At 41.3% G+C, this 16,486-nt stretch overlaps 2 protein-coding genes and 1 pseudogene across 2 annotated transcripts; 2 read left to right on the forward strand and 1 right to left on the reverse strand.

Annotated features, from left to right (window-relative positions):
- The first annotated feature begins 2,926 nt into the window (after window positions 1-2,926).
- On the forward strand, window positions 2,927-9,588 carry gdf3 (growth differentiation factor 3). The gene is given in 4 exon segments (XM_061286342.1): window positions 2,927-2,993; window positions 4,183-4,310; window positions 8,178-8,556; window positions 8,729-9,588. Coding segments are annotated over 4 exon segments (1,389 nt in total). The 3' UTR covers window positions 9,544-9,588.
- Window positions 9,589-10,491: 903 nt separating this feature from the next.
- LOC133159801 (olfactory receptor 11A1-like) lies at window positions 10,492-12,952 on the reverse strand. Its single transcript, XM_061287170.1, has one exon. The coding sequence runs from the start codon at window positions 11,640-11,642 to the stop codon at window positions 10,701-10,703; it is 942 nt and encodes a 313-aa protein (XP_061143154.1). The 5' UTR covers window positions 11,643-12,952; the 3' UTR covers window positions 10,492-10,700.
- A 670-nt stretch (window positions 12,953-13,622) lies between these two features.
- Window positions 13,623-14,731, forward strand: LOC133159906 (olfactory receptor 6N2-like; annotated as a pseudogene).
- Window positions 14,732-16,486: the final 1,755 nt, after the last annotated feature.

Below are 16,486 nucleotides of genomic sequence, written 5' to 3' on the forward strand. Positions count from 1 at the left end.
TGAGCAAACGTTTCATTGAGTAAAGAATCCAAGCTGTGTGTCACGTGAGCTGTATAAGAGGAGCTGCTCAATAGCTTAGCAGCAACATTTCACATGGAACAGCCCGGGGATGACACGACAGGGGAAAGGGGAATTGTGATTGATTAGATGGGATTTCATTTCAACGACGGCTGTCAGATATATTTTTCAAACCGATTAGCCTATCGATTATTCCATAATTTGTCATCATTTGCTTGATGGGACGTGCAAAGATGAGGATTTACCTTGTTCAGTGCAATAAAGGATTATCTTATCTTATCTTACCTTCCTCAAAAAAGTACGCTACACTTTGTGAAAGGCATGAAACACACACAAAGCATCATTTGCTAAATTAATACATTATGGAGTGTAGTCCTCAAACACCACAGAGTACGTTGTAACTAGTACCAATGGTTGGATAAATTGTATTAGTTAATGAGTTTAACAACAAAAGCTAATGTTACATTTAGTATGTGCCAGTTGGCTTAGTCACAAGTGCTTACATTCCTGTTTTCTCTCCTACTACCCTCGCTATGCTTTGGAGCAGGGGTGTCAGACTTTAAAAAAAAAAAAAAAAAAAAAATCACGGGCCGCTTTGTAGTCATAGCTTCTTTTGGAGGGCCATTATGACTGTCAACCCCCAAAAAATGTATGAGCACCTCAAATTATATACAGTAAAAGCTATAAAACAAATAAGTCGTTTTCAAATCAGACGATTAAAACTGGTCAAATATTAAAGAAAAAAAAAGATATTAAAAGTGAAGACGATTTGCAATTCTGGTAATGACACGAATTTGATGCACAATTTGTCTTTTTAACAGTCATACAAGTATAAAAATAAATCAATACAATCAATACAGCAAATTTTGCAAAATTCATGACCTACACGATTGCAAAATGTTACATAAGGCGCTCACCTGAAAAACTGTCTGCCCAACTAAATGAAATGATGGAACCGCCCATTCTGGTCTCCATTATGCTAAAAAGCAAAAACAATTACAAATTGGGTGATTCATCACAAATAAGTCATTATGTCTGACATTTTTAAGACCTTCGGCATGTATTTCTTAGATTAATCTTTTGAAAATCCCATTTAAATTATTTCATGAGTTCAAGGACCGCCGCTTCGTGGACACCAAAGGACGATGAGGTAATGCCAGTGAGTTAAGGCACGGCACCTTTATTTACAGAGTACATTTTAATACATGGTAACTTAATGTGTGTCGTACGATTAACACAGTAGACGGTTGAACAAAAGACAGTTTACTAAAATTACATGCATCCCTTCAATGACACTTTACTCATACAATGTTAAAAAAATATATAACCACTAAAAAACCTTATCTTTACTGAATGAAATTGTAAACTTTAAGTGACATTGGCGTCTTTTCACATTCTCCATCCCACGAGGATGCGCCTTCTTTTAAAAAGTACTGCAAAAAAAAAAAAAAAAAGCCACAAAAAGTCCAAAAATAAAATAATAAACTTCATACTAGCAGACCCACGATGGGGTACGCTGAGGTCTTCGGGTCGCCGATTGGAAATGATCAATCCCGAGTCGTATTTTTTTACAAAATGTGGACAACCTGAGGGTTGTCACGTGACTTTTTTTTTTTTTTTAGTGATCTTTCACACACACGCAAAAACACACACACACAGATGGCTCAAGGCAGAGCATCTATTCTCATTAGTACCCCGTTGTAGTCCCCAGAAGCCAAACTGACCGCGTGCCAAAGCAATAAACTTGCAATCCCTTCCTGCCATTACCTCATCGTCATGATATCACACCGGTGTCTCATCGTGATGACATCACACTGGCAGATTCGCTTACCACCCATACGGAAATATATGACACTTTGCGACAAGGACCTTAGCTTTGAAAAGCCAAGGACGAAACGCGGACCGATCTCAATATGAAACCGTCTGGTTGCGTTATTTTCAGTTTATCTACGCTCATTGGTTGCTTTTTAAGTGTGTCTTCCATTGTTCATCTGGTGATGGCTTAGCCTTTCTTGTCACGTCAGCTTTTTAAAATATCTATTCTCATTGACTGAGACGAATGTTTGCTGATGTGCACCCTTTACCGCATTGCTTCGAGATCATTTCGTTTAAAAGCCGACGGGTTTATCGACTGCGCACGTCGGGTCCGAAGAGCTGGCTAATACCTCCGGATCGGGTTTCCTTTTTAAGTTCAGTGGGGAAAAAAAATGGCAGCTCTGACATAAAAAGCTTAGATCCATCACAAGAACAATTTGACTAAAAGACTTATTCAAGTGGTTATTTTATGAAGCTGCTGCATCCATCCATCTTGTGAGGTAAGTTAAAGCCAATACATCTGGTATATGTCACTGCTGCTATGCCTTTCCTTGGACATAGTGTATCAGTTTGCATTTCTGCCTGTCACTCTCATCCGCAGTCTGTTTTTCTCTTCAAACAGAAGAACCCGAGAGGACCTCAGAAGATGCGAAAAAAACGATTCCAGCGAAAAAGATACTTCGCTTTATCCCCTCGGCATCATTTACAAAAGACGTGAAGACAGAGGTTTGGGATTGGGACTTAAACGGCTCTCGAAAAAAGCGAAGGGTACTGCGGTCGTCTCCAAAGTGGAAAAATCACAAGGAGGTAAAATAAGTAACACATAAGTGACGTGTGCACATTTTTTAATGGACTGTTCTTTTGTCTGTGGCCCAGCTTGCAGATTTACAAGGAATGAGACATTTTAATGAATGAAGATTTTTGTCTCTCTCTCTTTCTCTCTCAAAAGAAAGAGGCTACAGAACCCCTTTGTATTGATGGCATGATCTTGTTTGACAGCATTAGACCATAAGACGATACATTTCAAACATTTTTCGTGATAACAAAAATCTGATAATCATTTCAGACTTGCTAGACTCCTTAAAATTTGAAGATGTCTTGTCTTACGTCGAATCCATTGGACTCTGATGAAGGCGGAAGAACCCGCCGAAACATGCCAGGTAAATACACCTAAAATAATTTGTTTGCTATAGAAGAACCAATGAAGTACCGTAATTTTCGGACTATAAGTCGCGGGTTTTTTCATAGTTTGGGTGGGGGGGGGCGACTTATACTCAGGAGCGACTTATATACATAAATATGTTTTTTTTCACTTTTTTGGGCATTTTATGGCTGGTGCGACTTATACTCCGGTGCGACTTATAGTCCGAAAATTACGGGAATTGAAAAGGAAAAACAAAATGAACTTAGTACAATCAAACAAACATATAAACACATTTCATACACCAAAAGTCCTTATTCTTATTACAGCCCTGGACATGTGCAGAGCAGTGTCTAATTTTTCCTCAAGCAGAGAGACTCGCAAAGCAGTCTGCGGCCAGCCGACATTCGGCAGATATAATTACCGCATCAGTGCTAGCCTACAGTGAGAACGGGAGGCAGTGAAGAAGATTGATCCACGTAAACAATAATTAGGCTTGTATTGGAGGCGACGTCTACTCGGTGGGAACTGATGATCTGATGAAAATTTTCAGATAGGACAGGATGGCGTCTAAATTTACAATTAGTTCTTTAACTTCTTCCTACCCCTTTTCGAGCTCTCCTAATTGTTGTTATTTAAGTTATTTACGACTTGCTTGAGACATTTTGATATTGTCCTGTTTTCTTTTCCCTTTTATATTTTAATAATATATTTTTCTGTTTTTAAGCTCGAAATCAAATCGATCAATCAATCGATAAAACAATAAGTTTGTATTTTATCACATCAGTTTAAAAATAATTATGAATGTTTATAGTAGTCTTTGAATCATTGGCCATTCTTTCTCGTCAATGGTGTAACCTACAGGTGTCAGATTTCACACACAAGTCGCTCCAGACTATAAATTGCACCCCTGGCCAAACTGAACTGCGACTTATAGTCCAAAAAATACGGTATGTATAATCTTTTGGTTTTATTTTTATATTCACAATTTCAGATAATGCAAATGAAAGAAGGTTCATCCTATTTGAGGCAGAATTAACTCAGGTAGCACGAGATCAAATGAAATCAGATACACCGGGATTATACATAATACAAACTACAGTAAAGAGGGAGAGTGGATATGCAGCACTCTGGGCAATTTAAACAGTTTTCTGATTATTACAAAAGGGTCCCATGGACATAAAATGATTGTCTTTCAAATACTACAGTTCAGATAAAGCACACGAGAAAGAGTCCTCAAATCCTGGCATCAGACACTGCAATCACGGAAATAGAATTCAGCCAGAGGCCTCCCACAGAGCAACTGATGCTGGGAATTAGGAGTCACCACTTTCGGGTTGGTGCGAAAGGGGTGGGGGGGGATTAGGAATTTACGGGAAGAAGTATCACCCATGAGAGATGATTGCCAAAAAAAACGTGGGAGTGTGCAAAGCATGAAGCGCAACATCTTACAAGCGAGCAGATGGCATCACACGGATCTTTGCATTCCGGACATTCCTCGCCGCTGCATTTCCAGTCAGCGGCGAGACATGCTGTTCCAATGATCTGACATCACTCGGGGGTTCCACTCTGCCTTCCACGGTTCGGCCTGCCGCTCTCACACAATCCCACCCATATTTGGAAGTGAGAGGAAGGGAATCCCGGCTGATGACTCAGGCCTCGGCTGCCAATGGGAATTCACTCCACATCAGCTTTTTAGTGCAAGGGTGAGTGTGTGCATGCTTGCGTGTACGAAAGGCTATCGTGCACATCCTTATCATATCTTAACATGAGACTTAAACTCAATGACAGCGATGAATAATTGCGTGTGTTCTTAAAATTGGTCTGAAGCGCTAACAAAGGGGTTGACCTCTTTTTCACAGAGGGCCACATCTACATAATGGTTGTTCTCAAAAGGTCAGCTGCAACATTTAAGAATGTAATATCAAATAATTGTGGCTACACCTTGATGTAAAATATCTACAAATATATTATTCAAGTTACACATATTAAATTATTAATATCTTTCATTGTTATTGTAAAAAAAAAAAAAGTTTGTTGGTGTTTGCCTAATTATTCCGTCAATCAACAGTCTATGCCATTAGAGCACATCCTCATTTTATTCCAAACATGCGTTCCTACAATGGCAATATAACCCAAATTTGTCGTTGGAATATACCAAGGTACCGTAATTTTCGGACTATAAATCGCACCGGAGTATAAGTCGCACCAGCCATAAAATGGCCAAAAAAGTGAAAAAACAACAACATATATATGTATATAAGTCGCCCCCCCACCCAAACTACGAAAAGAAACCGCGACTTATAGTCCGAAAATTACGGTATATTGCAAACCTTTGTTAATGCACTAAAAATGAAATTTTTACTGTGCATAGTTGAGTGACAGAACACTCTTACGCCTTAATTATGAAATAATCTACTAAAAACAGTAAATAGGGTAGAGGGTGAACATGCCGCCAACATGTTCTTGGGCTTTGTCGTACCAAAATGTCAGTGCTTAGACACGTTTTGTAGTGAAGGTTAGCATAGAGTAGACGAACCTAACCATTCACCCTGCTTGGAAAAGTGATGAGAACCTACTGTACGTATATTGCATGCAAATATATCAAAATGATTCCACACAAAAGATTTAGGGTTTGCTAAGTTAGATCCAGGTCCATGAAGCAACATGGAGGTCTAAATTTGGATAGACATTGTTACCGTCTGCGCGTTGATGACAGAAGACACGGGTCTCTGGAGTTGTGTGTGGTCCGGGCTATCAGAAAAGACTGCTGTTGTTCTCCCTGGCAGCCAGACCCGCACACGCGCTCCCTCAAGCAGGCCTGAGAAAGAAAGAACGCTTTCATGGAATATTCTGTTTAGCTGCACAGACAGTTGCATATGATACTCTCAGGACCCATAAAAGAAGTTATTCACAGACAATATCACGCTCATGCTCTGTTTGCCTCGGACTACAGGCAGCATCCATTTGGATTTCAACAATGAATTGAGTGTTCGGAGAGAATGTTGCTAAAATTGGTGCTTGGGCCTCTAAGGCAACTTCATTCTTACATGAAAAATCCAGCGAGAGATGCACGCTGAAAACACAGTATCCACAAAGATAATGCAGTGGTACCTTGAATAAGTTCAGTACTATCAAAAGATTACACCCCCCCCCTTTTTTTTTTAAAATTTAAATAAAATACCCTGATAAGCATAACTTATGGGGAATATGAGGAAAGGAAAGCCAGAAAAATTCAATAATACCCATAAGTAAAGTATCTGGTCTTGCGACTGGGGGTCCATGCATATTTCAGGGGGGGCGGTGCCCCTGTGGCTCCCCCTCGAGCTCCGCCAGTGAGTGTATCCCAGAGAAAATGAGGTTTCCAGTCATTTCTTATAATGCCAACCTGTTTAGGAGCAAAAAGGAAGGCTAGTTTTTCATCCCCAAGGAAGATATACCACCATGTCTTGGTGTGACACCAGAACTACAGACCAAATTCACTGCATGGGTGGAGTGATATATTTTTAAGTCCAAAACTATAGAATAATTGCCCCCACCTACCCAGGGTTTGGTGTCAACGGAACTGAAAGTTGTCTGAATTCAAAAACAACAACGATCTGAGGTGGACCACCTCTATCTGTGGAGCAAGAAAAACCCTATACACCTAAAATAGTACGAGGGACCCCCGCAGAATTATATAAAAGTGATGACACATTTTACAGTCACGTATTAGGTAGGAAAACACACATCATGCATCCTACACATCTCCAGTGAAGCGCACACAGAGACAAATGAATGGTGCAGCTGGGGGAAGAGGAAAGAAAATAACAAGTGACTCATTTGACCCATAGAAAACCAAAAGGGAATTAACAGTCATATCCTGAGCTGAGAGAGAGCAAGGACCCTTAAAGATGATAGTAATAGAAGTAACGATAAGGCATTCAATAAGATTAACAGGTGAGCCGGTTTCTTTAAGGGTTGGGATAAAAAAAAATAGTTTTGCATGATTGAAATCAGGGGTGTCCAAACTGTGGTGAAAAAGGAGAAGAGAAGAAATTGATCCCTTCTTTTCTTTCTCAACCAATCACACACCGTTAAGTAAGATGGGACACTACAATTCTACAGTACAAGTACAAAATGCTCCTGTTTTGGTTCTAAATTTGGAGATGGTTCTGGTGCAGCCAAGTGCAGGGATTGAGCCTTTTTTAATATGACAGATTCGTTTCCATGACAAGTGAACGCCATCTACTTAGTGTTTAGTCGAATAGTGTTTCTCGAAGGCCTTGGCTGACCCCAAGCGTCGATATTGTGGAACGACATCAAACGTGACGTCATGCTTGCCTATACCACTACAAAGTGAAACAGGGGGGGGGACTGAGGGGAGTACACTGCCTTAAAGAATGTATGCAACTTTATCAAAACGATCGAGCACAATATTCTTCAAAACACATCATAAAAACTTAAAGGGTCTCGAGAAGCTGTTAGAAATAGCAAGAAAAAGCTAGTAAAGCCGCAACGGCGGTGAACTCCACCCCCGGTGAAGAAATTACGAATGTTAAGCGAGAGGCGCCTTTTCAAAATCGAAAACACGCACGTAGCTTTTTATTTTTTGGTTCACTGTTACCGTGGGTTGACTAGAAACACCCGCAAAACTGTCCCCGGGGTTAACGTTTTTTTCCATGGCCTCAAAATAGTACGAATACCATATGTGCAGAACAATATTGCTGCTTGTAACATTTGTACCAATCTATTTCCCTGTTTTAGAGATTTGTACGTGTCTTTGAACCCCTCATTCACCCACGCAGGGAAATGCGGGGAAAACCATTATTTGGACACATCTTTTTTTTCTTAATTGATGAAATTACATGTAATATAAATTATACTGCCCAAAAGAAATCTTGTTATTAAAATATTTTTACATCAGAATCAGCTTTATTGACCAAGTTTGTGCATGCCAAACAGGGAATTTGACTCCGGTTGATCTGTACAACATTTAAGTGACTGACAACAGTCAGGTAACTAACTCCATGCAACTTTACTACTCATTTGCCCAAAATGGTTTAAAAAAGACATCAAGTTTAAAAATGACAGGAATTATTCAAATTAACTTTTTATTTGCTCACCTATTAACCCTAGTTTTAAAGACCAAATGTGTCTCTTGTGCTCGATTGTTGCACTGAGCTTTAGTGATTTGAGAACTCAAAGAACTGATAACAGTTAGGAAAAACAAACGAAAATATTTGGAGCCGCCATGCTACCCCGCCCCCTCCGTCGCCATCTTATCAATCACACCGGGAGGTAGCCCCATTTAAATCAAACGTTCCTGCGCTCAACTGTGGAAAAAACAAACATGCCTGGGCTCCTGCTCCTCCTGGTCCTGGTCGGCGTGGACGCTGTCCCTCAGCAGCGGCTCCTCCTCGGTGCCCTGGGTCTCTCCGAGCGTCCGTTCGCCGGGTCCCGATCCGGGCGCAGCGACGTCCCTCCGGCCCTCTTGAGGATCTTCCGGAGGTCGGAGCGCGTCCAGGCCGACGAGATTGAGGCGTGCACGGTGTCCGAGTACGGCGTGCGTGGCAACATCATCAGATACGTGCAAGACCAAGGTAGTGGCTGTGGTACCGACCAACAAATTAATCTGTGCGGGTTGCGTCTTTCTTGCAAATGTGTGCGCATGTGTGTCTGCTTGCGTGCACGTGTCCGACATGCTATGATTGTGTGGGTGGGGTCCATTCCTAAGTTTTTAAATAATGTTACTGTTTGTGTGTGCATGTTCAGGTGGTGTCATTCCAGGTTCTGGCATGGTGTGCCCAGGCTGCGTGGACCAGCATCTGTTTTTCAATCTTGCCGCCCTGGAGTCATTGGAAGTCTTGTATCTGGCCCGGTTGCATGTCCACTTCATGTCGGCAGCCAGGGTGGCAAAGCTGCTTCAAAGCGGTCCCACCATCAGTGCTGTTTTGTACAAGGTGGTCCGGCCTACGCTGAAGGGTGCCGACCCTAGGGCCAACCGCCGTCTTCTTCTGTCCCAGTCGGTCCGGCCGGGCCCGGAAGGAGTGTCGGTCACTTTGGATGTCACGTCACTGGCTGAGTCCTGGCGCCGCCCGGCACGCAATTACGGGCTGCTTCTGGAACTTCGACCTCTGGATACTGACCCGGATCAGTCGTGGGCGGCGCCGTCCGTGCAGGCCTCTTTGGTGGTAGTGTCGCTGCACCCACAGCAGTGCCGTTCCCGGCAGAGGAGGAGTGCCACCCACTCCCAACCTCCTGTGTCGCCCAGCAACGTTTGCAAAGCCCGCCGCCTCTATGTGGACTTTAAAGATGTGGGCTGGCAAGATTGGATCATCGCACCACAAGGCTACATGGCAAACTACTGCCACGGTGAATGCCCCTTCCCTCTCAGCGACAGCTTGAACAGCACCAACCACGCCATCCTGCAGACTCTGGTTCACTCGCTGGATCCGGGCAGCACCCCTCAACCCTGCTGCGTTCCCGTCCGATTCTCGCCCATCTCCATGCTCTACTATGACAACAACGACAACGTGGTGCTGCGCCACTACCAGGACATGGTGGTGGACGAATGCGGATGTCGATGACCAAAGCCTCCTAAGGGCTCGCTGCAGTTTGTCAATTGCCTGATTTTAAATGATGCTAATAAAGTTTGAAATGAAACATGGGAAAAATCGGAACTTTTTAAAAGACGTAAGGCGGAATTTTGGAGAAAGACACAATTTGATATTAAAAGCTCATCCAAGGGGATAGATGGAATACCCCCCCAGGTTAGAAGCTTCTACATAGTTGACTTCTGCCGTTTCCAATTTTAGACATCTTGATTTGTGTCATCACGCAGTATTAAAATACAACAGAGAGAGAAAGAGACAGGAACAAGGTTACATTTTTCAACTAACACTTTACAGTAGTGTTTATTATCTCTAAGAGAAACAAAATATTATTTCCAACAGAAACCAGCCATAGAATTTAGGCCACAAACTGGTGGGACTTTCAAGCAAAAAAAAATCTTATTCATTATATAAATAATCAACACACGACACTTCAGGGTTACTGGGTACTGAAGTCTAATTATGCTGACTTCTGGTTGCCAGTCAATGAAAGATACGGTGGAGGTCTCACATTCAAACGGTGGGGTAAGGCCTCCGTCTAAAAATCCCTCTTTTGTCCGCTAGATGGAGCCAAATGTTGCAATTGTTTCACTGGTGGATGGGAATTCAACAGACCACATTGACCCAATTTCTTAGGTTGTTTTGCACAAAACAACCCACTTTTTGTATAAAACAACACAACCAACACGTTTTTTTTACGAAACAAGCCAAACGTGTCAAATTTAGTTACAGTTAGTTACTATAAAATGTTGTCAATAATGTAATCAAAGTAGTATAGTATAAAACTATTGTAACTACATGACTTTCAATTACTTAAGAATAAATCTACTCTCAACTATGCTAAAAAAAAAAGACAACAGAATGAAATATTGAAAACGGTATAACCTGTGTTTATATTAGCAGTGTGGTATATATATATTTTTTTAAGCAAATTTGTCATAATGCAATTCTGGTTTGAAAAGTCAGTTGAACCTGCAGCAAGAATTTTGAAAATTAAAGTGTTCTGGAGAAATTATGCTTTTTGTCTGGGGAAAATTGCTGTGTTTGTTCAAAATAGCAATTTAAAAATAAAAGTACAACAGTATAATCTATTATTTCTCAATATATATCCCGACAAAACTCCAAGCATTAATTTACCTGGCTGTCCTTGCTGGATTTGATTTTGACCTGCTTCCAAACAACATCTTGATATGTATCCATATTTGCTTCATCTTCAGTCCATATATAATAGGATTGAAGAGAGGATTGTACATCACTATTTGCAACATCATAATCAGGCGAGTGGTTTTTGGAAGGTCAGATTCCAATTTGTCCACAACTACATCAAACATAACTAAGCAAGAGAAGCAGATCAAAACCATTAGATGAGGTAAACAGGTCTCAGCCGCTTTTTTCCAAGCCCTGCCGCAACGACGATAGGAAATAATAAATATTTTGATGTATGTGTAGAGAATGAACAACACAGGTAGAATCTCACAGTTGATAAAGACAAACACAGTATAAATGGTGAGTATTTGTGGTTTCATGCACTGAAGCTTATTGACAGAATTGTTACAGAATATCCCCCCTGAAACCAACTTGCACATTTTTATCTTTGTATTAAAATAAATGGCCAAGCCAACCTTAACGGCAGGCAGAAGCCAGGCGAAGGCCAACAAGATAGCGACATTGGTTGTGGACATGATAGTTGCGTATTGCAGAGGCTTGCAGATGGACACATACCTGTCATAAGCCATGGCTGCCAACAGAAAGAAGTCTGAAGCAGCTAAAGTGTAGAAACAGAACATTTGAAACATACAAGCTGCGTGAGAAATGCTCTGCTGGTGTGACAAGACGTCCACAATGAGTTTGGGGTAAAAAGCGGTGCTGTAGAAAAGCGAGTTGAGAGACAAAGCTGCAATGAAAATATACATCGGTTCATGAAGGTTCCTGTGAATCCAGATGAGGCAAATAATGGTGCAATTGCAGCAGATGATGACAACATATACAATCAACAAGATCACAAAGTAGATATATCGGTACTTCTCCACATCGACAAAGCCACCAAGAATTATTAGCACGTGTGTTCCGTTCATGTTTTGGTCATGTGCACGAACGGTCAGGAGAGACAAGTCTTTTATGATGGCTGCTCAGCCTCCACGGATCTCATTAAGAGCTGCTGTCATGTCAACAAACTCCCCTCTGTTCTTTTCACCTTTGTGTTGTTTGTGACCTGTCCATCACATGCAGCATGGTCAAGACATGAAGTTCTCAAGTGATAAGTTCATGACATAATTTGACGCCAGTTGTTTCTCGGATAACTCTGTCGTCGTCCCCCAAGCACTTCTATGATCTAGTTATATCCCAAAGTCCACGACACATTCTAGGGCAGGGTTCACTAACTGTGGTCTACTCAAGTTTGCTTCATATTAGACCTTCTCTATATCAGAAAGATTGCTTTTTCCATCAAATGATCCTCTGCCGAGGGAAGGAATTACTCACACGGAGCAAAGCTGGTGAAGAGGAGTGGGCGAGGCATGCCGGTGGTCGGCCACATTCGGGGTCGGATGAGGATCTTGTACAGGGAGCGGCGCTGACTCATGGCGCATGCCGTGAGAATCGACGACCATAGTCCATCGGCTCGCACCGATGACCGAAACTCGCACTGTATGGGTCATCGGCCCACCAAAGTTCATCTGGCTCCATTCATAGACTCTATAATGTTATTTTTTGAGTGTCCTACTGGGTGAATGGCTGACATTAGGATCAGGCCTCTCACCCAGCAAGCTTGTTCACTTATTTTTTGACTCATTTGTTGAAGGTCAGTCAAACATTGAAGATGCTTTTCGTACTTCTGCCACACGTGGAAACAAAGAAAGCGCTAAGCTGTTTAGCTTAGTTTTTAGCACTGTTGAAAATGGACGAATGGAAGAAATAAAGCAAATTCCAAAATCGGACAAACAAATCTGATTGGATGATTTAACAACTTCATGGAACCAATATGACAATTTGAGTTGTAAAGAAGGCCTTACTGGACGTGATTGATTGCTGCTGCTAACACACCAAGGACCAAGAGCATGACTATTGTTACATGCTTGGTGGGATCATCCAGAGATTTGACTTGTTTGTCAGCGACAATATCTCCAGAGAGAATTACTGTGACCACTTGCTCATTATTAGCGGTCCCTCGAGACTGACCTTGTGATGACACGATCCTTACATCAGTGTTCACCTTCTAATTAACCCCGTGGGCTCTAAACTGGCCGTTTGTGTCCACCTTGTTCATTTCAACCAATCTCAACATTTTAATGAAAATATAATCAAAGTTCATCAAGCAAAAACAGTTCCTGAGGCAAAAACATTTAATTCTATGTGACAATACCTCAGAGGAGTGGCACAAATACAATCATACCAGCTCCGGGTCAACAAGCACCACCTTAAACATCAGCGGTAGGAAGTTGTTGCCAGAGCTGGAGATGGATTAGGCCCAATGTGCTTCCTCTGGAGTACAAAGATGCTGGGAAAAGCCATGGTCACTCATGGGGTGGTTTCAGCATCACTCCCAAACCTTGTAAGTGGGTTCCAAGCCCAACAAGCAGAACACCTCAACACAAGAGCAAATGACCCGAGAGGGAGTCATGGGAGAACTCAACTACCTCCTGCTTGGTGAGGCTAAAGAAAAACGTGCAATTAGAATCACTACTAAATGAAATTTGGGTGCGTATTATACATGGGTACAGGCTTTTTTCCAACATCTACATGCCATTTTTAGGGTGCGTATTATACATGGGGGCGCATTATACATGGAAAAAAACGGTATGCAGTTTTGGCCTTAATGTACCAAATGTCAACAAAACTGTGACCTGAGAACAAGGGAATGACTTTTGGCGTACCGTTACACATTTTACATTATATAAGGTTATAAAAGATGCCCTTCCAGTAACCATGACTACCGTGTGGCCCGATGATAAACACTAATTTGGCACCCTCGCTTTAGAACTCATCCAACAATTTGACCCTGCTGTATGTGACAGATAGGGGGGTGCCAAGAACAAGCCTTAGAGAAGTTTGTTGACATGACAGCAGCTCCTAATGAGATCCATAGAGGCTGAGCAACCAACATAAAAGACTCGATGGTCCGGCGACTCTTGACCACCAGTGTGCGGTGTGTTCGAAGAGAGTCAACACATGATTGGAACATGAACGGAACACATTACATCATACGTTTTGGTGGCTATATAGATGTGGAGAAGTACAGATATGTCTACTTTGTGATCTTGTTGATACTATATGTTGTCATCCTCTGCTGTAATTGCACCATTATTTGCCTCATCTGGATTCACAGGAACCTTCATGAACCAATGTATATTTTCATTGCAGCTTTGTCTCTCAACTCAATTTTTTTCAGCACGGCTATTTACCCCAAACTCATTGTGGATGTTTTGTCTCACAGGCAGAGCGTTTCTCACGCAGCTTGTATGTTGCAGTATTTAATATTTCATTCGCTAGGAGCTTCAGACTTCTTGCTGTTGGCAGCCATGGCTTATGACAGGTATGTGTCCATTTGTAAGCCTCTGCATTATACATCTGTGATGACCACAACCAATGTCACCATCTTTTTGGTTTTGGCCTGGTGTTTGCCTGCCTGCCAAGTATTAGTGGCAACTGTCATCAGTGCGAAGCAAAAAATGTGTCACTTCATGTTAGCGGGAGTCCTTTGCAATAACTCGATCCAGAAACTTTTTTGTGTGAAACCAATGTTTCTAACTGAGTGGGGTTTATTTATTTTGACAAATATAACTATCATCCCTGTGCTGTTTATCCTCTTCACATATATAAAGATATTTATGTTGGCCTATCGCAGCTGCGGAGAAGTCCGGAGAAAAGCAACAGAGACATGTTTACCCCACCTGATGGTTTTGATCAGCTTCTCATGTTTGTGTGGTTTTGATGTCATCGTAACGCGATTGGAGTCAGATTTTTCAAAACCTGTGCGACTGATTATTACTTTTCAAATAGTGGTCTACAATCCTCTGTTCAATCCCATCATATATGGCGTGAAGATGAAAGAAATCTGGAAACACATCAAGAGGCTGTTGTTATTGTTTGGACGATAAACAGTAAGACAAATGTCTTTGTCAAAGTAGTCTTTTTGTTGTTCCTCTCTGTGTGTGGGATAGTGCTGATCTGATGTGTGATTGTTGTTAATTGTTTTTGTAGAAATGTTCCACAGCTGAATAAAAAACATTGAGGATCATCTTCTTAACATCATGATTTCATTTTTCATTCATCACCTTAAAGGGATTTTTAGAAAAACTATTAATCCTACATTATTTTTTAAAAAGAATTATTTTTATGTTTTGTGTTTGCACACCGACTAAATTCTACAACCAATATTTGAAAATCTAATTTTACTCATCTAATTTCACTGTCTTTGACAAGACTGAAAGAAAGAACAAATGAATGAAAGAAAATCTACGTTGATTCATGTTTAATTTACGGAAAAAAAACCATTCTCCATAATATCTACAGTCTTAGCAACATTCACACATTTGATTTTAGCAATAACAATCGATTACATTTTTTGTATTTTATCAAGTTACATTGTAATCAAGCACCCTCAAATATATGTTTTACCTTTTCCAGTTCATTAGTGCTTTTATTGTATTTGAGGATAAAGATGGACTTGCATTATTATTATTATTATTATTATTATTATTATGATTTGGAGTTTATTTTTGAACGCGCCGTGACGTCACGACCGTACATACCAAAGCATGATATGGTAGGGGGAACTTAAGTCAACACGCTGCTTGAATAGCGTGTGATTCTCAATTTATATATATGTTATATTTACGTTATTTTGCACTCCATAATGCGCCAATCATTTTCAATGGGGGCCAAATCGGGAATACTGACAGTCTTGTACTTGCACGAAGCCACATTGCTTTGAAATTACATGGATGGAGTAGACATGGCAAGTCAGACAAGACAAATCTTATTGGATGATTTAACAACTTCATGGAATCAATATGAGAATTGGAGTTGTAAAGAAGGCCTTACTGGACGTGATTGATTGCTGCTGCTGCTGCTAACACACCAAGGACCAAGAGCATGACTATTGTTATTTGCAGCATGCTTGGTGGGATCATCCAGAGATTTGACTTGTTTGTCAGCGACAATATCTCCAGAGAGAATTACTGTGACCACTTGTTCATTATTAGCGGTCCCTCGAGGCTGACCTTGTGATGACACGATCCTTACATCAGTGTTCACCTTCTAATTAACCCCGTGGGCTCTAAACTGGCCGTTTGTGTCCACCTTGTTCATTTCAACCAATCTCAACATTTTAATGAAAATATAATCAAAGTTCATCAAGCAAAAACAGTTCCTGAGGCAAGAACATTTAATTCTATGTGACAATACCTCTGAGGAGTGACACAAATACAATCATACCAGCTCCGAGTCAACAAGCACCACCTCCAACATCAGCAATAGGAAGTTGTTGCCAGAGCTGGAGATGGATTAGGCCCAATGTGCTTCCTCTGCAGTACAAAGATGCTGGGAAAAGCCATGGTCACTCATGGGGTGGTTTGACCATCACTCCCAAACCTTGTAAGTGGGTTCCAAGCCCAACAAGCAGAACACCTCAACACAAGAGCAAATGACCCGAGAGGGAGTCATGGGAGAACTCAACTACCTCCTGCTTGGTGAGGCTAAAGAAAAACGTGCAATTAGAATCACTACTAAATGAAATTTGGGTGCGTATTATACATGGGTACAGGCTTTTTTCCAACATCTACATGCCATTTTTAGGGTGCGTATTATACATGGGTGCGCATTATACATGGAAAAAAACGGTATGCAGTTTTGGCCTTAATGTACCAAATGTCAACAAAACTGTGACCTGAGAACAAGGGAATGACTTTTGGCGTACCGT

This window comes from Syngnathus typhle, linkage group LG9, assembly GCF_033458585.1.
Source record: "Syngnathus typhle isolate RoL2023-S1 ecotype Sweden linkage group LG9, RoL_Styp_1.0, whole genome shotgun sequence".
Classification (NCBI taxonomy): domain Eukaryota; kingdom Metazoa; phylum Chordata; class Actinopteri; order Syngnathiformes; family Syngnathidae; genus Syngnathus; species Syngnathus typhle.

Coding starts and splice junctions, on each gene's coding strand:
- LOC133159801 (XM_061287170.1), bottom strand. CDS start 11,642: ATGAACGGAACACACGTGCTAATAATTCTTGGTGGCTTTGTCGATGTG.